The sequence below is a fragment of the Falco punctatus genome, assembly GCF_963210335.1.
Source record: "Falco punctatus genome assembly, chromosome: 1".
NCBI classification, from domain to species: Eukaryota; Metazoa; Chordata; class Aves; order Falconiformes; family Falconidae; genus Falco; species Falco punctatus.
The window spans coordinates 73,516,016-73,540,510 of record NC_137580.1 but is presented as its reverse complement, the minus strand read 5'-3'; the positions used below and the strand labels follow the sequence as shown (position 1 = coordinate 73,540,510).

Sequence of the window (24,495 nt, the reverse complement as noted above, 5' to 3'; positions counted from 1 at the left end):
TCAGGGAAATGCAGGCTCTGTCTAATGATCAATAGATGGAGACAGGAGAGCACTCTCTTGCTTCAGGCACAGAAGTTGGTAATGTATTCACTTTCTTGCTTAAATGTTTCCAGCTATCATTTTTTGTGTATTAGCATATTTTAATAATACCCAAATACATTGTGATGCATTAACAAATGCAAATGATGGGATTGAATGTAAGGTTGTTTAAAGGATATATGTGACAGGAAAAAGATGTGAATAGACGTAATGAGAAAGGGATGTGTAAAAATGTGCTGTGTATTCCAGCTCTAAAGCATGGCTTGGACTGTGAGGCTGCAAGTCTGAATTGGTGAGAGGTACAAAAGTCAACAGAAGATCTTGGTTTGTGTTTTTGGAGCTGCTATACAAATCATTCATAAGACAGTTTGACAGATTTGTAAATTTTCTCTTAAATAACTTGTTACTAAACAAAGTGAAAGTCTATTCCAGAGACCAGCAAATGCAATTGCGGTGAGTAGTAGATCTGTAGCAAGTTGCTACTGTAAGACATGTAATAGTCCCTCATGAAATCATTCAGGAGTTTTTAATTCTAACACTCTTACAGCCATAAGTAATAGGAAAGCAAAAGTGGATAGCTCAAGGAGAGCCTGCAGCTGCTCTGATAGAAAAGCTTTAGACTATCATCCTTAAATAATATAATCAAGGTATTAATAATCATATTGGTAGGCAGTGAATTGCGAGGGAAGTCATAAGAATGGTGTAAGAAAATTAAATTTTAAACTAAAAAACAATGGCAGAATACTTAGGAAAATCAACCTTTCTAGTCTCTTAATATATATAAGTATCAAGTATCTAAGTATCAGAAGCTTTAATTAAAGCAGATGATTGCCCTTAAAGCCATCCTAGTCTCAGAACAGGAGGGAGGAGAAAGTCCAGTGTCATTTAAGGTACAGAAGAGGAAGCCAAAATTTTACCTACATATCTCCAAAATGGTGTTTATGTTTACAAACTCCAGGTCTGTGCTTCTAAATACCTATATGCATATAAATGCAAGCACAGGTTGTAAAGCCAGAGAGATCTCTGAGGTCTGATCTTAAAACATCTGGTCTGAAAGACTAGATACTGAGCAAACTTTTGCTGCCTGCTGCTTTTTGATGTTGTCCTCAGTCATCTGATTATACATAGTGGGAAACGTTCTAGTAAAACTGCATGTTATTGGAATACAGCAATTTATTGAACACCAAGTGTTTGTAAAAAAAATACGTTTATGTTGTGTTTAAGGAGGTAGAGAGGATGAAGAGGTTTGAAGCACCAGATCCGGTTGTTCAAATTTGGATAGTTGTTACAAAATAGTTGGTGTCCTGCTCAGGAGGATGCCAGAGAATATGATTAACTTTTGTGGGCTTAAACCATACTCATGCCAACAAAATCCTGAGGTTGGGATGTAAGGGGTTATTTCTTTAAAGGACAATTACAGTAAGCAGAAAGTCTCCGGTGTGAAGGCTGTCAGGCTGCACTAAGGTCTGGTGTCAGGACACGCTCAGGGGCTCTTGTGGCCACTTTGCTCTCCAGCCTTACTCACTTGCCTCCTCTGGAGTAATGTAAAATGAAGACACACCTCTTTAGCTCCCACTGAATATTTCAGGGGGGGGTCAAATCTCATTCAGCCAGAAGTTTCACCCAGTTTTCTTCCTCACATCTACGTAGGGCTCTGAAATCTAGAAGAGAAGTGTTTTAAACTAAAATGGGACTCTGCATGCGCGTCGTGCCTGTGCATACGATCTGTGGACAGCTCCTGGGGTGGACCAGGGGGTAGCACAGCAGGGCATTATTTAGGCTCTCCCTCATAACATTGCCCCTCTGAGCTCATTTGCTGATGTGCAGAGGAGCTTTTCTAAACATTATCCAAACAGTATTTTCAGTTTCTGCAGGTTTTGCATGTTTATAGTCACCAATGTGGCAGTCCCCGCTGAGCAGAGGATCAGATAGATGTAGAAAAATAGTTTTCTCTCTCCTGTTACTCAAACCAGCAAGGTTAGCATGTGTCAGTGGTGTACTTGCATAGGCAGCAGCAAATAAAAATGATAAAAGACCTTTCATTCTCTGGCATTGGGCTGATACCTTTCATATGCAACAAAATCCTTAAAGCACCAAAAAAAATAATGTGGGGTTTTTTTTCTGTACCATATATTATGATGCCTCCTGCTACTGTCTTTTTCTGACCTGATTCAAGCAACTGAGAACATGTTTTCTGAATGTTTTTCTTGGAAAGCAATGTAGATGGAGTGAACTTTCCAGGCATCAGGTTAAAAATATAGAAGTAACTGCCTAGCATTGAAGGAGGTATGCCAGGTAGGTAAGCTGGCTTTCTTAGTGTGTCAAACAAAAGTAAAGCTAAAATTCATCTGTTAAATACACAGAATCTTTCCTTAGGCTGAAAAGTAATGATGATTGTGGGGTTTCCACCATTTTATTCTCTTTAGTTCAACTGCCAGCAAGCAGTTTATGTCTCTTTGTATTTGAATTAGGTGGCAGAGTTGTCCGGTTTTAAAATGTGACTACAACAAATCAGTTTCTTTTTAATAGCCAAGCTATGGGAGGAGAGGATTAAAGTGCCACGTAGAGTATTTTAAGAAGTATTTTAACCAGGCTGTAATCACATTTCATTCTTCAATCAGTTTGCATAAAATAACTGATCTAGATAGACTGCACAACTCCCTCTCCGGGATTGCAGTGGCAGGAGAGGGTTGTTTACCATTCCCAGCTCTAAAGCTTTCCCACTGCACAGGGGCTGATTGGTGTTTATGGCTGTTTGCAGAATGGCTAGTTAATCAAACAAAACAGACCCCATTCCCTGCTGAATATAACATAGGGAGGGATATAAATACCAGGGACTGTATCAAGATGGGTGGAAAATACAATGCATATGTAATGAAAAAAACAGTAGATAAGCAGCTGTATTATACAAGTCTGTAAGTACCAAGGGGTTCTGGCCATAACATCAGTCAAAGAGAGGAAGCTTGTTTTGTTTTATCCCTCTCACCTCGGGATGGGATTTCCTTGTAATACTGTCATGGTTTAACCCCAGCTGGCAACTAAGCACCACACAGCTGCTTGCTCACTCCCCCCCCGGCTCCAACCCCCACCCCCGGTGGGATAGGGTGGAGAACTGGAAGGATAAAAATGAGAAAACTTGTGGGTTGAGATAAAGGCAATTTAACAGGTAAAGCAAAAGCCACGCACGCAAGCACAGCAACACAAGGCATTCATTCCCCACTCCCCTTGGGCAGGCAGGTGTTCAGCCATCCCCAGGAAGGCAGGGCTCCCTCACGTGTAATGGTGCCTTGGGAAGACAAGATGCCATCGCTCCAAACATCTTCCCCTTCCTTCTTCTTCCCTCAGCTTTATATGCTGAACATTATGTCATATGGTATGGAATACCCCTTTGGTCACTTGGGGTCAGCTGTCCTGGCTGTGTCCCCTCCCAACTTTTTGTGCCCCCCGAGCCTGCTCGCTGGTGGGGCGGGTGAGAGGCAGAAAAGGCCTTGGATCTGTGTAAGCCCTGCTCAGCGTCATCCCTGAACTATCAACACTGTTTCCAGCAAAAATCCAAAACATAGGCCCATACTAGCTACTACGAAAAAAATTAACTCTATCTCAGCCAAAACCAGCACAAATACCTTCCTAGCAAGAATTCTCAACCTGTGAGTAAACAAATCTAGAACATGCCACCTTCCCATTAGTGAATCTTGTCCCTAACTGGGATACAAATTCCCACGAAACCTCAGAATTTCTCATCATCTTTCACTAAGTGCTGGCTGCAGTTCCTGAGTATTCCTTGGTATAAGAGATGAATGGCCAGGGCATCTTTCTTGTGATTGATCCAAGGTACTGCAACATATCTTGGTCCAAACCAGTCTGAATTTGTGGCCTCTGGGAGACACTGGAAAAAAATGTGTCTCCAAAGCATGGAGAAATGGTGTGGGCTAGCTTCCTACACCACAGGTGGTCAGAAGATAACAAATCCAAATTTGAAAACTTCTAAATTTTGTTTCACACATTGCAGGAGTTCTGGGCATGGTTGTGGTTTATGTGACACTCCAAGTATGCACTGGGGAAGCTGCTGGACTGGGCCTCTCAGTGGGCACTGGTACTCTTTCACCTCATTTATGAGTCTTCATGGAGCACTGGTATCAGAAAGGACACCAGTCTGCTCATCCCTTACAGAGAAGAGGCACACATCTACTGCTTGCTTAAAAGAAGAATTTGACGTGAAAACATCAGGTGCTTATAAGCAGCAGTATCTTCAGAATCAAAATTTTGGCCTCAATTGCTAACATTTTCCTCAAGTCTTGTCTTTACACACAAGTTGTTACATGAATCCCTCTTGGGGTCCCTAATGTTGCAATTCACAGCATAGTCTGGAGACAACACACAATAATGTAGGTACAGAATGGGCAGGGGTAAACAGCAAAGGCGGGAACAATTTCTCACAAAAGGAAAATATAGGCATCAGTTAATGAATGTTTGCAAAATGCTTTCACTCCCTCAGATGATGCTATTATTAAATTGAACAGCTCTGCTTATGCTATAGCTGTGCTGAAAGCTAAATGAAGGAGATGGTTTTCTTTAAACAGTATCTTATTCTTGATTAGCTTGATCGTTATATCATTTTAGATTTAACAAAGTGAGCAGCAGATGGAACACAACAAAGAGAGAACAACAAAAAATGAAACAAAATATGAGATCAAGGAAATGAATCAAAATAGACAAACCCAAAAGTAAATCAAAAGAGCTCATACCGAAATTAAGGCTAAAATAATGACGTATAACATATGTTTGGGAATGACAACAGTTGTGGAAAATACGCAGGGAATTATTTTGGGTTCCCATAGATGCCAATAACGGTCTTGATTTAGAGAATTGTACATCCGAATACATGCTTTCATGCTGTGGTGTTGAGAGTCTCCCCACATTATCAGACATGATAGCAGTTTTGCAAAACTAAAATAAAGTTCAGTAGAGTGGAAACATCAGCCAAGCATGTAACTCAAGACCACATAAATACTATCTGATGGATTTTACTACCCCTTTTGCCATACCTCCCCACTCCCAAACTAATGTCCTGATTTTCAAAATCTTGAATTGCCCAGTTCAACCTCTCATCAACGGGCTTTTCCACCTATTCCTCAACATTCCTAGAACATCACATCAAAGGTTTGCCCGGTCTTTCTACAACACCCTTTCTCATATCTTCAGAGTTAACTGCTCCCTCCATTCAACATAAAAAATCATTAGCTCAGATTCGGCATCCATTGAAAAGAGTCAGTGGTAGACCCTCGGCTCTCTTTGTATTTGCATCCACCAATTTGGAAGGGGATATAATTGTTCCAGACCTCACGACCCGAGTAATACTGGGGGGTGGGGTGGGGGGAATCTCCCAGTTCCATTCCTACCTGAACAAAGACAAATTACGTCTAAATAACAGAGAAACTCACAGAAAGTTTGTTTTTAATTTCTTTCTAATAGTAGTCCTTGGCCTGGTGGAGTTTCTTTGGTCCCCATAGAGTTTTACATGGTACACTTTTTGACAGATACTGTGTCAAATCGTATTGCATCCTTTCATGATTTATATTGCACACATTCTGTATGGATTTCAGTACGTTTTAGCTATTACTGCTTTCTAAAATTTGTAAGCTGTGAGGCGTTTCTAAAACCCATGTTATATGTATATTATGCGACTGCAGTTTTGATTTAATCTTTATCATATTGTACTCAACCTGTAGATTTTTTTAATTTTTATTATGCTCTTGCCATATTTTATGCCCTTAGAGGTCTGTGTTTTATCTCTCAGTTCATTCAGCTTGAGCATTGCTAGACCTAGGTTCTGCTCTCAACGTGTGCCCGTGTAGGTACAGTCTGAGTCCGTTGAACTGACTCTTACTTATTCAGTAGCTGCCAGATGTAGGTGCCTGTACTGAGCCTTAAATTCCCATAGAACTCACATTATTGGGCTCTAAATAATTTGAAATATGACAAAAACAATAAACATAGTTAAAAAGAAGTCAAAAGAGACAAGAGAATATATTATGGTGGTTTTATCTTCTTCAGCTACAATAAAATATGCTTTTTGTAGATATGTCATATATCAGATAAAGGGGGATATATTTTCCTGGCATTGTGTTTTCCTGCTTTCTTGTATACAGCTTGTGAAGTAAACTTTTCCTAAAATTTAACATGAGTGGTATACAAATGGCAACAAAGGCACTACATTGAACTTGATGTAGGTGTCCGTCCATCAGTAGGACTTGCGCTTTTCGTTTGTGTCTGAAGGGATCATATTTTCAGAAGAAGAACCCATGTGTGTGCAGTTTCACTGTGTATGATATTTAAATATAACTGAAGATAGAAAAGAGCTGTGTCTACATACAAAAGGCTGTGCAGCTGCATAGCTGTCTGTGTGAGCTGTGTGTACAGATGCAGACACACAGCTGTTTTTCCTGAAAACTTGGTCAGGCATATATCGCCAATTTATGAGAAGCTGTGCAGCATCCTTTAACACCTCACTGAATAAGTGAAGAAGAAAATTGTGTTCATTGGTTTCCATTTTAAAATCCATACTTAAGGAACAAGAAGAATGCCAGTACAATAGACCTGGGCAAGTAATTATTTTTTTTTTTTTTTTTTTTTTTTTTTTGCTTTGGCATCAAGTTAAGGCCTCTTGTCCACTCTTGCCACTGTGCTGGTAGCTCATGTGTTTCCAGGTGCAGTGGAATACTGCGGCTTCTTTCTAATTCTTCCAAAGCCAGGTAAAACTTGCAGTTCTTCCCTGCATTTAGCATATATGTGTCCAATGTACTGTCCTTCTTATGGCATAGTTCTGAAAAGATAAGTTATTTTTAAGGTACATTATGATATAAATGTAACTAACAATTAACCATCAGTTTAGATATTTATTCTTGTAGTCAAGGTTTTCAGTAAAATAAATAACACAACACTGAGTGAGATTACATTTCTTAACAAGGCAGTGGCGTTTTTCAAGCCATCCCCGCACAGATGCTAGGTCATACATGCTGAACATTGGATGAAGTATTAGAATGTCAAGTTGTTGATTTTACGATGTTATTGCTTGTGGTTTTAATTTTCCTTTCTTGTTGTTTGGTGCTAACTAATGAAATTATTTCATTCACTTGAGTAAGATATTTAATGGTGTAAGTGATTAAGTGGGCACTTAGCTGACCATGCTGCATGTACAAATACCTGATTTGCAAGTGAACTGTGTAACTAAGAAAATCTCAACTGATGTTACTAATTCTAGGTGAACTGCTACTTCATTTTAAGAAGGCAAATCAGCTGATTGCATTGCATCATCACAATTTAAATTGAAAAAACCCTGGACCATCATTTTTTCCATTTCTTAAATATTTTAACTCCACTTTTCTCATTAGTCATCTCAGATGCCTTGGCATTTTTATTAATGTGGTAGGACTAGAACAAGTACTTGAATTTAACCCAATTGTACTATATTTTTCAAAAGACCACCAGTGACACAGGGTATACATATCAAACTCAAATTAAGAAAATAAATTAGACTGGCTGACTAATTGCATTGTGTATTTACCAAAGAACTATTCTTCTTGTTTATGATATAATGAGATTTCACAGCATATTTTGTCTGAAAGGCTTGGGGGAAAATGTAAGGAGACATAAGTTTCCATGATTTAGCAGACTTACGGGAAATCTATAGTGAAGCAGGAAATACAATTGTTTTTGTATTAATGATTCTATTTATATGTGTTTAGATTTTTTTTAAGATGACTACAAGCATATATCAAGTAAACTAGAGTGAGTTGTCATTAGGGATTTATCTGCTGGAATATTACAGTAATTCAAACTGTGTAAGGAAGGAGGTATTTTTATAAAACATTGTTTATCTTTAAAAGCTCTAAAATTGTCAACATGTCATCATAGGATATCTCCATATTGAACTAGTAACTTTTTGATCAAAATATGTTTTTTTCATTTTTAAATGTTAATCCATTGCAGAGAAAATAATTCAGGTTGAAATCAACTTTTGAAATAGTATCTTTTCCAGTTTGGATTTTTTTCATTTGTTTTGGTTCCAACGTTTGTGATACTTTTCCTTAATTCAAAATCTTGAAACTCCTTGTGCAGAAAGAGAACTGGTTTCTGTCCAGCTCCATGTATCACTTTCATCAGGCAAAAGATCCGTGTTTAACCTTATCTGTCTAAGTTTGCATCAAGTGTACTACCCAGGAATTTCTGCTGATTTCTGTTTCAGGAGACAGAAGGGATTAGAAATCTTTCATGAAAGGTATCAGTCCTGAATGGATCTTCCAGCATGATAACAAATTGACTGATTGCTTTTCAACAATTTATTTATTTTAGTTGATGTTTGGCTGCTGTTTCCCAATTCTGTCAACTGTAAACTCATTTCTGTCATCTGAGCTGTTACGTGACCAAGTCAGGATGTATTAGAAACAAATACAATGGGAGTCTGTGACTTGCACTTAATTCATTATTTACAAAGGTGTGCAAAATGGATGTTATAGCCTTGGGTAAATGGAAATGCCTGCACAGGTTGTGGCCAGAGATGAGCTAAGTTATGACCCATTAAGGCAAAGGCTGTAAGTATTTCACTTTGTAGGGATGCAAAAGCCCAACTGTGACCTGAAATTACAGTTGTAATAAACATACAAATTCCTTAATTGCATGTGAAAAGTGCCCAGATGCATAAGTTACAGTGGTTTGGGTGCTGTCTGAACTTGAAACACTTTCTGGACACCATTTGCATCTTTATTTACCTTTGCACATAAAGAACTCGGGTGCCTGCTTCTTTACCTGGGTTGTTCTGCCTGGCAGAGGCTTAGTTGCGCATTTTAAATGACTGTAACCACATTCTTTGTAATAATTGTTTTATACAAGGGATTTGACTTCCTAGTCAGCAGCTGTGAAATGCTGAGTGTTTTGGACTGCAGATATGCTATCTGCATTTTTCACCCTGGCACCCTGCTCCCCCTAGCAGCTTGCTGTGGGGCAGACAGCAGCAGAGAGGAGGTCACTTTTAAGACTACAGGGACAATACATGACAGCTTGTTACGCTGTGTCAGCTTCTTATCTGTCTGCATGGTAACCGCAAGCAGGCAGTCTCAACTGAGTAAAAACTCCTGCTGCACTCGTCTTCCTCCTCCCACAGCTCCTAATGTTTTTCATGGGTTCTAAACTGCAAAAGAAAGAGAAGACCTTAGCACATAGCGTAATGTTTTCCTTTCCTGTAGGTTTGAAGTATCTTCTTGTGAGAATTAAAATACATTCGGCAGCAGGGTCTCCAAAGACCTGAGGAGCCAGCGACAAGGGGCAGTGTGGTGGCATTAGGAACCCACGTGTTAGAGGAACAACAGCTCGTAACAATGCACTGACCCTGGGATACAGGAACATTTCTTTGCGCAGCATCTGCCACGTGGTCAGAAGGGACTGACCTGCCTGCAGGAGACCTAATCGGGCTTAAAATGGTTGCGTTAGCTGGAAATAGGACAAAAAATTCACTGTGGAGTTTTGCCAGAATGCTTTGCTGGAAACTGTCCGTGATGCCAATCTGTGCAGCAGCCTGAAAGAAACAGAGACACCCTGTAGTGGCCCTTATTGAACTCTGGGGGAACAGGGATGCCAGATATCGCTGAAGGGTAGAAACCTTAAAGGGTTGGGATAAATCCCAGTCTGGTTATTTCCTCAGCCACATGAAAGCTGTGCTTAAGGGAAAGAATCACTGCTAGAGAAGATTGATTGTTTTATGCAGGTTTTCCAGAGGAAGAAGTAGCTTTCAAGACCATCAAAATCTATATGAAAGCAAACTGATGTGGAAGCACTGAGCTTTATGATCCAAACCTGTTCCTTCATGCCCAAGATTTTGAGGTGCAGTGCAGGCTGCCAGCAGTTAGCATTTCTTGTCTCCTGCAGGGTACCAAAATGAGGGGAAACACGCTAAATTGTTGTGCGATGTAATGTCAGGGTGGGGGGAAAAAAAATTCTTTTGGAGCTTCAGGATACTGAGTCTAGATGTACAATGCCAGGCTAGCTCCATCCAAACCTGCGAAGGAGATGCTTATGGAAGAAAGAAGGATAAAATGGTTCAAAACAAGATAGTTCAATTCTATTGCACAAGTAGTGGAACATGCTGAATCCTATTACCACTATGAAAGTGGTCAGAGCTCCTGTAGAAGGAATATTAAAAACCGAAAGTTAAGTCACTTTCTTCAAAATAAGTTTCTAAAATGAATCTCTATTGTTTCAAATGAGCTTTTACTGGAGGATTTTCCAGTAATATTGGCAGTTCTGCAAATAATTCAAATAATTTTCTTGTGGTTCAAATTCTTTTTCAGATGATGAACGGTTTTGATGAGTAGTTTTTTGACCTTTGGTGATTTTTCTATTCTTGCAGTTGGTATTCATTAAGTACTTCTTTGAATAGAGAATGCTACCCAGGAATTGCAGTTAGGCTCTGCTTCTAGTCTGAAGAATGGGGACAAGAACCCTTCAGTTAGCGTGGTGCTGGATTGATTTAAAGAAGGGTGCTGCTTTTCTAAATTCACCTGCATTTATCTTCTTCGTGACATTTTAATCCGCAAAATTTTACTTTTTCACCCAAATGAAGAGGATTGATCTGTGTATTTTTCCTCATTTAGTCATTCTTTTATTGGAGATTAGCTATCACAAAAATACAAATATATCAGAAAGGGGGAGACGCTTCAGTGACATTTCATTTAAATTTGACTCATTGTTGAGACTGCCACTTGGCTATGACAGATCTAAGTTTTTGAGGAACCTGAAGTGTTTTCATATCATTTTTGTATATGACCTTCACTGGTGATACCCTTAAAAGAGTGTCCATTGCTATTTCCAACACTTAGCTGTCATAAAATAAATGAGAAGCTAGCATAAAAAAAAAAAAATATTGGTTCCTTACCTTTCAAAGGTCTGCTTTGCTGAGTTATTTTTGTCTGTTGTTTTTTTTCTCATATTTCTCTTCCATCTGAAATTAATGTTAGCTGTAAGAAACCTGTGGTTCAGCTGCATGTCAGCAATCAGTGTGATCTGCTGCCTTATAAAAGCTGTGCTGTGATTACCTGGAGAAGCAGCTGGCTCTGCTCTCCCAACCACCTTTGATCAGCCTCCACTCTGGTTTGCTCTGCTTGTTACTTTCTTTCTTGTAAGTTACAAGATGCATTTAATTACAATGGCAAAATGTGAATGCAGTGAGCACTGGAAAAATTCTAACTTGAAGCTGCCCTCTCATTACAAAGTTCTCATACCTTAATAATTCCTCTAATACTGGATGAATTATTCACAGTCTGCCCAGGGTAACAAGTGAATGTGTGATCATGAGGCTTTTTCTCAAGAAGTTGGTGGCAGGTTGCATATGAGGAATTAATGCTTTTCCTGATGAAGTTTTATCTGGAGCAAATGGACATGCCATTGAAGCTGATATGACAATGTAATGAAATAGAGACTTCACACTGAAGAGGAGGTGAGGCTGGCATTTCTAACCTCTCCTTTCGTCCCCTAAGCTCCTCGATGTTTCTTTTCCTGCTGCTGTTCTCTGCTGGGCAGTAGCTCAATAACACTTTTAGAAATGATTCTGCAATTTTCTGTTTGAATAAGTACAAAGAATAAGTTTCAATGTTTGTCAGAGTGTGCCCCTTAAATTTAAAAAGCTTTCTACAGACCCTGCAAAATGACATCGTAAAGGGGGGGGGGTGGTTGTTGTTGTCAGTAGTAGTAGTAGTATTTAATTAGTTGCATGTCTTGATGACTGAATAGAGTTCTATGTATATAGGAATTTTTATTCTGTGCTCTAACACCAACATGGGAGTCCAACTCCTGTGCAAAGAACACTGCAAAGAGCTGTTGGTCAAATTTGTATCCTGCATCCCCAACTGCATGACTGTATTTCGTTCTTAGGTTATGCAAATCAGCCACATGTGCAAGCCTGCAAGGGAGTGTGGGGCAAGAAGCTCCAAAATTGTACTTTGGAAGTACAGAAATTTTGGTTTCAAGAGAACTGTAAATTAGGTTTTATTCAACAACGATGAAATGTGAGGTTTTATTTCACTGGGATCCATATAGAAGTTAGTCACAATTGTGCTCTTTGTGAACAAAACCAAGACTTGAAACCTTTGTCCCTGGAGGAAAAGAAATTAGGAAATGAAAATTTCTCTCAAGGTAGATCTGACTTCTGCTTAAGTCCAATAAACAGTGATTTCATTGGCTTCTTTCAAGAGCATTATGGAGATCAATGTGTCTCCATTCCCTTCTGCTGAACAAAACCCAGCATTTTAAATGCCATCAAGCTGTTTGGCAATATCTGACAACTCGAAAATCTATATTTAAGCTTCCACCACAAATTTTATCTTTGCCTTTTCCCATTTCAGAGTACAATATCCACATCATGTCTATTGGCTCTCACTCAGATATTTGCAAATGTTTGTTCAGTTTTGTTCCCTCTTCTTCATTCCTCATGTAATAGCAGCCTTGACGAGGCAGTTTTGTGGAATGGAGTACAGCCCTCTGCAGGCTGCAGCTAATGCATTCTTGCTGAATATGCAAAGATTATGTCAAAAAATTCATTTCTGAAATGTATTTGTAAATGCCAAAGTCTCACATCCACGCTGATAAGCACGTGGCAAGCAGCATCAGATGGTGTTTTCCCTCTGTGTAGTCAGTGCAGTGCAGTGGTCCTTATTGGAGAACATGACCCTGAAAGTGCTGTGTGGAGCAGTGCCCTTGATTGGGTTTAGGTCCGAGCTGGAGTCACTGCTGCTGTGCTGTGGAATTCTGTTTCTGTTCATGTGTTCTTGGCTAAAATACAGCTGACAACTTCATAGGCAGGGAAAGGTGTACAGCACTCAGAGGGAAAGGATGGTGCCTGACTCATAATGGAAATCAGTAGAAAAAGCATCACCACTGTGCCACTGGGCTGTAGGCACAGGGTATTCAGAAAATGTACTTCATCACCATTATCTAACTTTCAGATTTTTTTCCAGGAAATTAATATCATCTTAATCAGTTGAAACGTAATATTTCCCTGGCCTTAAAAGTTGTATTGTTTTTAGAACAGGTAACGTATTTTATGTATGATGAAATATTTATAAGAGGTCTGCAGGAAAAACAACTGCCAGTTCTGTTTAAAGTGCAGATTATTGTGTACATTTTTCCTTTCATGAGGATTCTTTGTATTTCTTTTTAAAAGGAATTGAATTTACCGAAAAGATATTGTCCAAGAATTCAAGTATGAAAAATTGCAGTACTTTGTTGTTTACTTACAATTACTTTTTTCTGAAATTTATAATTTTGAGACTAGAAACGTGGGTTTAGCATGCTAGAATTGTACACACATACATTATTCAGCCTACTCTGCTTGAACAGGTTAGCTGTAAGAAGAAATACTATCCACTTGATGGCATGAAGTATGTGCATATGCAACAGCGAAATAGCTTTAAATGCTTTCCTCATATGAGTCGACTGGTTTTAGACAAATTTTAACTAATATCTACAGGCAGGGCTTCAACAAATAAAAATCTTGTAAATATGCAGTGATAGAAAATAGAAATATAACAGACTTATAGAAACAGTTTTACCACCTATGTGCTGATGGCCCCTATTCTGTGTAATAACTCTTTTTACAGTAACTCCTTTGGAATTGCTCACAAAACTCTGAAGTCAAGTCACAAATTTCTGTCTGGTACCATACCTCCCAGCTTCACTTCAGGACCAGTGTAGTGCATGAGTTCAAAATACCCTGATGAACAAGTAATAGGTTCAATTTTGCCTGTAATTCCACCCACCACCACTACCACCACCACCACCCCCTAAGTAATACTCATAAGATACTCCAAAAATCTTTTTAGCCTCTGCCTTGCTGACAGGCAGGATGCCACAGGGAAGGAGACTGAAGTGTCAGTTCTCCGTGCCCTGGCAGACTGGAAAGCTGGGGTTGCTGCTGAATGATAATACACTGCCCTCCTGCAAACACTTCCCTGGTGATCCTGGGCTGTGCAGTCGTGTGTGAACAGCATTCAGATTTGCCACCATCCCAAGATGTTATCATCGCACTACAAAATGCCAATATAACGTTGTGGAAATACACATTCAGGGATGCGATCTTATGCAAGTATTGGGTTTATATATGTTACAAAGAAATGTTTCTTTTTCCAAGGAGATTTTGCTCATAACTGACTGACTGTAAGCTCCTTAACTTTCTCATAATGCAGAGCTGGAATTTTTGCTGTTGGTTTTGAGGCCCAAAGTGGAAGTCTTCAGCATAGCTACAAAATGTGTGTTTCTCATAGTAAGAGGGACAAAGAGAGAAGGATATATGTTTTTAATTGAAATTTGGTTCTGAAATTCCCTTCTCCTTTCCAACAGAGCATCATCCTCCCTTTTCATAGTATAGCTACCCCTTATTTGTAGGTGCAAATCTGTAAAATATCAGCAGTGTTCTGGATATGTTATACTTTAGCAAAATTTTATTCTTAGAACTTCATGCTAAAACCAGTCTTATGATGTGTGAAAGATCCATGGGCAGACAATTTAGGCTCTGAATCTCATAAGAGGCGTGTGCTTCAAGGGGAATCATATGCCTCCTGATCTGCCAGAAAAACTGATTTTCTCTTAGAGAAACAGGTGTTTTTCTTGTATATAAAAATTAAGAATTGGAGACAGTTCAAAAGTGGTGTCACTGCTAATGAGGACTGAACTGATGGATTTGCAAGGAAAGATTAAAGAAAGCTATATCCAGTATATATACTAGTAACAGAAAGGTTCATTGAGAATGGAAAGGTGTCAGCCCCAAAGTGAGAGTATTTAGAACTGCAAAAGGAGAAATAACTAGGAATGACAGAAGGAAGTTCTTCTTTTTAAAAAAAAAAAAAGTAGTAAAAATAAATACATTGAATAGCAGTTAAAACTGTTTGACTGAGGAGTAGTTTCATAAAGAGAGTGATCGCAAGCACAACAGTTCCAACTTAGCTTTGTGCCATGGATTTGAATTCCCTAGATTTGTAAATGGATAGGGGGAAAATGCTAAAAAGGATGTATTTTATTGCATGCGATCTTCTTGAAGGTAGGTGGATGGATGATCCCTTCTGGATCTTCCATCTCTTCTGCCCTGTGCACTTATCTATGTGCACAGGAGGCTCACTGTGATCTTATCTATGAAACACAGTATCTTTGTGGGAACCTGAACTGTGATATTACCAGGTCTGCTTTAAGGATCTTATATATACCGCTTCACCACAGATATTATTGACAGTAGGTGCTTTATCCACTTTTATATATTCTCACTGTGAGTTGTTTTACCAGGAGGCAGCCAAATCAAGAGTACATTTCCTGACCAGCTGAGCAGCTGGTAAGTCTCTTTACAAGCACTTAAGTGAATTCAATGCACTAGGACGTTAAAAGGCTGGGTTAGGACTAAAGTGGGTGTTAAAATAGAACCCTCTGCTCATCATCACCTCAAAGGTTATCTCCCCACATGTAAAATAATTCAGCTTTTGAACACCACTTTTCCTTAATTCCTTTGTTTGGAAAGTCTACCTGATCCTTTTCAGGATTCATTTCTCCCCTTCTGATCTGCTTTTGTCTTCTATTTCTCTCCCTTACTCTCTGCACATCATGATTCTTTCTCAGGCTGAGTCATAAGCCTTTTAAATGCTCCCAGGAAGGGTTTTTTTCCTCAATCATGCTATCTATTTCTTAGCCAAGTGGTGCCTGTAGGAAGATCAGAATAACCCAAGCTAGGAAGAGCTCTGTGAGTTGCAGTGCCTGTAAGACAAACAAAGGAGTTGTATTGTTTGTTAACATGGCCATTTAGATAGACTTAAACCTCCACTGGGAGGCAAAAAAATTGCATTTTTTACTATTTTCAGAGCCTGACCCAGTCCTGCATTTGTGTGTGTATGTGTGTGTGTGTCTTTTGAAAAGAATTTTCTTTATCCTGCCAATCATGTATAGTCCACAGATAATATGGTTCCCTTTCTGATCCAAAACCTGCACAAATCCTCCCCGTACCATGCCTATGAATGCAAATAGGAAATATTCCTTTTCCAGACCGGCAGTGAAAAGGAATGTGTCCCAAATGCAATTGTTCCTTGTGCACTACATCTTGTGAGCAAGCAGCCGGTGTGGCTTGCTTCAGTAACTTTGATATGTAAACAGTTTTCAAAAACATAATCTACATTGTCAAAGCCTAATCTAAATGATGCACTGACATCACTTATTTTGACATGCTGACTTGGTTTTGAATTCTCTCTGGATTGCCTGGCCCCAGATGGCCTTTTTGCGTTTTGTTTACTTTTCACTTCGCTGTCACATATTTATTCCCATTAGATATACAAAGTCAATGGGTTCAGCCTAGTTTTGCAGCTGAGTTGACTAATATGGCATAGGGAAAGCGCAGACTGAAGCCAAGCAGAAGGTCAGGAAAAAAGCAATGTGATTCTTCAGGTATGACATAGAGACCAACAAAACAGAAAACTGGTAAAAGATCTGGTAGAGCAGCTAGAGATTCTTATTTTTTTCAGAAAAACATGATTTGACTGGAAAGTAGAAATTCACTGAAACAGAGAAGGATTAGTTTAGACTGAATTTCTGTTTTTAAAAGCTTGCTTCTGAACAAATGCTGAAATTTTGTATACATCCCAGATATTCAAATGAAAAGAAAAATCCGGATTTGTTTCACATGTGAATGAATAATAAAATGTTACTCTAATAGCTTTTCAATGTAATTGGTTGTTTTGGATTTATCTTAGTCAAATAGTTCAAATGGCTTACATGATCTTGCTATATGAAAGTCTTTGAAGGTATGTGAAAGCCCTTTATACTGGAAAAATAATCCCAAAAAGTTTGCATGAACTTGCTCATAATTGTGCACAGAGCCCAAAGGAAAAATAGGTGCTCATGACGCCTACGGCAGCCTGGATCATGACTGAAACATGGACTGTCTTAACAGTGGTCTTCCATCTGGATAGCCATGCCTACCCTCCCACACTTCTCCCAGTGTGAACACCTACCTTCCCTCTAACTGGCTGGTTTTATGGCTCAAGCAAAAAGCTTAGTGGGAAGTTTGGGGTGGAATTTAGCATTGCTGGAGGGAGCCTGATGTTTCCCTTGTTCCCTAGAAAGGAAAGGTTTCCTGCATGTTGCTGTTTCGCTGACAACATGTTTTCAGATCACATTTCTTTCCTTTCTGCTGAGGCGCTCAGGCAAAGCACTGCACGGCACCAGCCACAGTGCGCTTTTTGTGCTGGCAGCTGCTGGGCACCCATACTTCACTTTTTTTGAAGAACAGACTGCTGAAACCACCACATTTTTAGGAGCATCAACTTCCTTTCGGACTTGACAGTCAGTAGTTTGAGCTCTTCCTCTGTTTACTGCAGGTGAAATACGGGAACTACGCCTTTGTATGGGATGCAGCGGTACTGGACTATGTGGCCATCAACGACGCAGACTGCTCTTTTTACACCGTTGGGAACACTGTTGCAGACAGAGGATATGGGATCGCACTGCAGCATGGCAGCCCCTACCGAGACGTTTTCTCACAAAGGTAAGGGTTTGGAGAAGGAGGAGCAGGTCCCAAGGGAAAGTTTCTCTCGGTTCTGGATCCTTCTTTTAATTTAATTTTCTGCAAAGGGAAAACATCTTGGGCTTGCAAACCACTTCATTTCTTACATGGGGATTCATTTCCTTGAAGACATAGGATTATTCACTTTTTAGAAACTGCATTAAGAATACTTTGGTTTGCTCTTATTTTAATTGTTCCTGTTTCTTTTGGAAGCATTAATGAGAGAGGCTGAACTTCCTTAGCAGGAAAATGCGGAAAAAGTTGATTCATTTGCTATATAGAGGGACAGCATAACCCAACCCTTCCTGTCACAGAACACTTTTCTTAAAGAGAAAAAAGTAAGCTTGGGCACTGATGGGAAAACTGAAGGTGATGAACAAGAACATTTGATGTTTCAGTGAAAAGACCATTATTAGTACCAAAAAGCTTAGATGCTTATCCCAGTACTGATCCATCTCTTGGGCTACAAAAGTGAGATGTCTAGAGATGCTTCTGATACTGCATTCCTACCAGGAGCAAAAATATTAAAATAATTGTATGCACTGTGCCTTTGTAGTATTTGTGCTTCATTTAGTATTGATTCCTTGATCAGGATGTGTGTGAAAAGTAAAAACCAACAAAATATTGTAGAAGTGTAATATCTGCAGTCTGGCTTTTAGGAGAAGATGAGTGCTAAGCTCATGATCCTTTTCCATTGTGAACCTATTCTGTAAACCCAGTTTCTAATGGTTTGTGTTAGATGCATGTAACAAAACTTTACAGATGCTGTGATGTAATTTCTTTTCTGTGGTTGCCATAATGAATGTGAACCAATATGTCATACAAATATGCTTCATTCAGGCTCTTGCCTTTGCCTTCAGCCATAAAATGAGGTGGGGGGGAAAGTAGTCAATCAGTAACAATAAGCAGATTCAGAGGAATCACTGTCTGCTCACACATACTGCAGGAACAAAGAAAGCCTGAATTCTTTGAATCTGTTCTGCGTTGGGAGTGATATGGCTGGATTTTGTGCTGCCACAGTAGTAATGTAATATAAAAGTTCACAGGATCAACGAAAAATTTAATTTGAATGAAACATATATATTTTTTATCTATTACAATTAGCATTATAGGCAATTATATACTGAATATTTTCATATTCCAGCCATGACCAGGATGGCTCTGCTAAAAGTCTCTGGCTCTGTAGTGTTTGGGGTCTCCATGCAAAACAGAGGAGTAAAATTTCTTCCTGTAATCTTTCTAAGGAATGCTTCCAGCTGTTGCAGATCTCAGGTGCTAGTCAAGGTGTTGTCATCCTATTCAGACCATTGCCCATGTAAGCTTGAGTACAAAAATTTGAAGACACAGGGGAGTTTCATAGGCTGTGTCTTTACTATGAAATACAGTGAACCTGCCGCATGGCATGGCATGGCTCATGCCCACAAAGTCGAGCATTTCTCATCCCCGCTGCCACTGCGCTCCAACTCAGGGTAGATGTATCCAAACTGCCCCTTAAGGACTGCTTCTGACATCATTTATATACTTGTTACAGTTCTTGATACATGGGGGACCTGGTCACGGCTGGGTCTGGTGAGCGATGATGTTCTTCGTTGTATTCAGTACTCAGCATCCGGAGAGGCTAGGTTACATCTTCTCCTGACACACTGCCTTGAGTGACTTCTGGACTGTTCAGAACAGACTTGGTCTGTTCAGGCCTGACATTTCCAAGTACAATTTTATTTCGTAACAAATTTTCAGCATTTCAGTGTATTCTTATATCTTGAAGCTGTAGGAAAGCAGAAAGAAGCATTAAAAATTTCCACATATATAGCTCTTTTTATCTAAGGATCTTTGAATCAGTATTTAAATATTAGCATTTCTCAGTGGAAAGTAAATGCCATTTCTATTTAATGCATAGGGAATCCATAGCATAAGGAGACTTAAATGAATTCCCAAGGTCAGATGTTTTCCCTTGGTAGAAACAGGAATCATAGGCACTCAGAATTCTTCCTTTTCCATTTCCTACTATAGTTATCAGAGGGGATGAAAAAAGGGATTATTTGTGAGATACTAGGCCACAGGAGGGTCTGGATGGATACGCAAAACTTGGCACTGATGAGAAAGTTACTCATTACATTATCAAGAGTAATGGTTGAACAGAGAAACTGGAATTTGCTTGGAGTGATGCTACCTACTGATATATATTATGAAAATGTGTGTGCTGCCGCTTAAATTTTCGTTTCTGTTTTATGAAAGCATATTATATTGCACTTGTAATTATGTCCATAAATATAAATTTACAGTTTGAAGCTGTGAAACACCATATAAGAAACAAACACATGAAAGATGCTTACAAGGTAGCTTACAAGGTTTTGTTCTAAAAACCCTTCAGTACTGTTCCATATGATTACTTCCATGTGGTTTTCACAAATCATTCTTACATTTCTTCCTAATGAAAAGGCTGAACAACCTTCAGCTGCTGCAGCCTGTATGCTAAATAGAGAGGGAAATAGATTCCACTGTATAGGATTAGCAAATGTTCACATGAATATTTCACATTCTTTAATGCAGTAGGGAACTAGTTTGAAATATATTGGCATTTCTTGATCTTTCCCAAAATAAATATATTTATGTGGAAATACAGGGCTTCTCTTTTATGAAATTTCATATAAACCCATAAGCTGCACAGTGTTAAATCCCTAGGGTGCAGCTGTAAAAGGTCTGGCAAGCTTACAGCAGATTTTGGTCTCAGTGCAGGAAGCACAGGCACGAGTTTAAGGCTTTTCATTACCTTTTCTGAACATTCAGGCGATTCCCAGAGAAACAGGAACAGAGATAGAGAGCGTAAACACCCACCCCTTCTGCCCAGTGCTAAGGGGCATGAGTTGCAGTCAAGATAACACTGTGGTAAGGAACTAGAAGGTGAAAATACTTATATTAGGCTACAGCTAAATTAACGGAAAAGGCTCAATATATACTCGATTTTAAATTATTGCAATGAAGCAAGTTTCAAAAGGGAATGTGCTGCCATTGAGGTACACTTGCTCGCATGGGTTCATATTGTGTTTATAGTTTTACAAGTGTAAGGTGATGCCTATACTCTTTAGAGAGAAGAGTGAGTGCTCCCACATATTTGAACTGATGAAATTTAAGATCAGAATTATTCTTACAAATGCAAGTTCAGGTATAGTGAGATATTAGTGGAGAGTGCGGCAAAGGGCACATCATTTAGAAACTCCATGTACATTTGCTGGGCTTTTAGAAAGTTAACTCCAGACACAACACAGAAAATGAAACACTGTTCAGGGTTATTCTTTCCAGACTCAAGGAAATCTAACATTTTGGGGATGAACAAAATGGTTTTGATGAGAAATGTTATACCATTCAAAGTGCAATATCAATATGTCTTCAAAAATACATTTTGCACAGGTACAGTTTAGTGAATGAGAAGGGTAACCAACTGAAATCACCGCAAAGAAACTGGTCTTTGAGAGCTTTCTTTTTCACATGCAGAAAATCTCTTCTAGGCCAGAACAAAGACATGAGGAGCAGTGAGAGGTCTGACTGCAGAATGAGATTGGCTTTTTGCTGTATTGGGATGGTAAAGTAGGCAGCTGAGGTCCCACTCCGTGGCTGTGACCACTCTCTGCCTAACACTGTCTCTGAAAGCAGCTGCTTCAAGTCCATCCTGAAAATAGGTGTGTGGCTGTAGAGCAAATAATATAGAAAATAATCTGGGTAACATTTGAATGATGGACCTGTCACAGCATCCCAATGACTTCATTCACGTGTTGCAGACCTTAACAAACACATCTGGCCATGCATTAGGCAGCCACTTGATGTGCTCAGGTAGATTGCTGACCCCTTTTCTTTGCCACTAAGACAACCTTTTGAGCAGCAGCAGCAGCATCCAGGCAGCACGTCAATTTTATATATATATATATATATATATATATATATACATTTTTCTTTCAAGGTAATGACGGAGGATTTAATAATAGGAGCTGCCAAATTTCCTAGGAGAGTTTGAAGAGGATGTGTCATTTGGTTCATGAGGGACTGTGTGCTGACACTAAATTTGACACCTGTTAAGAAGTCTTTTCATCCCTAAACTTTAAAACTTCCATTGCACCCCTGGGAGGTATAAATATAATTGCAAACTCCTTTCTGTGTATTTCATAGGATGTCTCTGCTTCCTACAGTGCAGCAGCAATGGCTCAGGCTCTGTGCTGGCGGCTGGCTTTTTGTGGGGGTCAAGGAGAGGGTGGCAGCAAAGCGCTCGGATCCCACTCACATCCCTGCTTCCTCTGCTGGCTCGCTCTCTTCTGCACTATTGTTGTGGCCACCCAGCATGCTGGAGGCAGAGGGAGAGGAAACACCAATTTCATACTCATCAGAGGCTAGCGGCCAGCTTTTTACTAAAGTAACTAGAAGCTGTCAACACCAGTACCACTGAAAAATCAAGCCGTAGCTGTTTTGCATTCCTTATGTCCCAAGAGCATCCATGTGCATTCTGCCCCAAAGACTCAACTTTTAGATAAAAGGAAGCAGTTGCAATAGGAAAAAAGAAAGAAAAGAAAAAAAAAAAAAAAAAAAAAAGGCAAGATTGCCCTGAGTCCACAGTGTGGGACTCTTGCTTGTTGTTCATCAGCTGTATCCCTGAATGGCACTCACCCCGGCCAAGCACAAGCTTACTTACAGATACCTAAAGTTGTCTGTGTGTCAAAAGAAGATGCAGCAGCTGCACACCTCTTAGTGTGTAGTGTCTCATCTGTGAGAGGTGGGGTATGAGATGGCATAATGTATGGAAGGTACAACTACCACATAGCTTCTGCAGAAACCTCAGATTGAATCAGTTGCAATTAATTAGGGGTTTTGTGCTTTGCAGTTGTATGCAGTTGTATCTAGCTGCAAAACTTTTATGCTTTTATTTATTCTTGCACTAGCTGATTGTGGGGTCATTTAAGGCTACTTATATGTTTATTGATAGAGCACCACTATTTGTCCGTTTATGTTTTATCTAATCTTAGCTAGTAGTATGTTGGTAAGTAAATCTATGTCTTGCTCTGACCACAAATGTTGCAACATGAGTCTGCAGCATAGTAAATGCAAAGAAACGTAGCACTTCTGAGTAATGACAGAAAATGGAGTATTATTCTATTTCAACTTCTGAAAAAAGGTTGGGGGGGGGGGGTTATATGCTAAACATGAATTAATCATTCCTTTCCATCTTTCTAGTCCTTTTCTTTAAAATAATAATCATTGTGTTATAGTTTTGGAAATTACAGAAAGAACAGATGTTACAAAAATAGTGGTCTTTCATACATGAACTTGGCTGAGGGTTAAATTGATAAATCATAGAGGTCGCAAAGAATTTGTGTGGCTGCTAGGAAAGCAAATCATTCCTTTCTGTCCTGGGAGGGCAAGAAATGGACAGTTACAACGATTCCCTCGTGGCAAGCCCGAAGACACATCACTGGCAGCAAGTGTTGCACTTTCAGATGACCAAGATTTGGAAGCAAAGAGCCACCACGTAGCGTTTCAGACTCCCCCTTAGCAAATCATTAGAAATGTGCTTTAAAGAAATGGTATGGATTTTCTCTCATCCTTTTTTTTTTCTCATCAGTGAAACCCTGAGTTTTAGAAAGTTCCTGCCCTGAGTCATAAATATGTGCTTTTCCTGTCTCCTTACTATTAATTCTCTCGCTTTAGATTTTGTTCTGTGTCTTGGAGGTCACTAATTGTTCAAAGACTCCAGTGCAAGGAAAATTATTTCCTTCCTAACTGCCTTGTTTTCTTTTTCTGAGTCCTTGGGACTATGTACCCTTTCCTTTGAGGAGATCCATTTTTTCTTCATGAAATTTCAAGAGCGTGTCCCTTACTCTCTGATTTATCTTTTACCAGCTATGAAGACAATAAGAGTTTTGGATTACATCCTAACACTGCAGAGAACTGACGATAATGATCTAATTAGATTTTTCATCAGTAAATACAGTAATCATTTGCAGAACATTGAATGCCTTAGTAAGAGCTCAGCTTTGCTTTGCCTTGGTTATTTGCTTCGAATTGAAATAGTATTCTGAGCTGCATATATAACATTCTGAAAAATATAGTAGAGAAACTAGTAAAATCCCCACCAAAAGAACTTTTTTCTAATTATTGCAGATAATTAGAAAACTCTACAAATTGGGAGAATCATTGGACTTGAAGCAAGTTTATGCATTTAAATAGAAAACTAGTTCTTAGAACCTGCCCTTAGATCATGTCACAAGTTCATATAACTGAAATTAGATTAGTGAGAGGAAAAAAAAACCAAAATACTGGATTTCTGAGCAATCTAACATGAGAATCCAGTCTTAATTGATTCAGATATAGTCACTGTTAATAAAAGCCTTAACTTCAGAGAGGTACATAATAACAAGATCATTTCTCAGATAACCAGGACACTAAATAAAAACCCCTGTAGTAATACACCAATGTAATATTTCTTGACCATCCAAACTAACACAGCCTATCCTTATTTTTTTCTGTCTACATTAGACTCATAAGGATGAAACTAGGAATCGCACCAGGCCCTAAGTCTCAAAACATGAACACCTTCCTATTTCCTGACCCAGGTCATCCAAAATAAACTACAACTGGCCTTCATGCCGGGAAACTCACCTCATGGAAGCGCTGCTCAGCCAGGCAGCCGTCTGCCCTAACAGGGTGGTCACATTCTGCACAGCTCACTCCTGGGCCACCAAATCCAGGATGAAGACCTGTAATCTAAAAGAAAACATGTAGCTTCATTCTGATTTTTAAAAATGGCATCCGTTACTTCATAGAAAGCCCTAGCAGAAGGCTTTTGTCCCACCACTATTCTCTCTTCTTTTTTCTGCCAAGCCCACGACCAT

At 39.3% G+C, this 24,495-nt stretch overlaps 1 protein-coding gene across 3 annotated transcripts in view; it reads left to right on the top strand.

The window, feature by feature from the left end:
* The window catches only part of GRID2 (glutamate ionotropic receptor delta type subunit 2), a 790,688-nt gene that overhangs the window by 701,061 nt on the left and 65,132 nt on the right, over nt 1-24,495 (top strand). For all 3 annotated transcript variants that reach the window (XR_013924346.1, XR_013924347.1, XM_080368765.1), the window contains exon 14: nt 17,436-17,602. Coding sequence is in view for 1 of the 3 variants with exons in the window: in XM_080368765.1 (XP_080224891.1) it covers nt 17,436-17,602 (167 nt within the window). In the remaining 2 variants the exon portion in view is untranslated. The remainder of the gene's footprint in view (nt 1-17,435; nt 17,603-24,495) is intronic.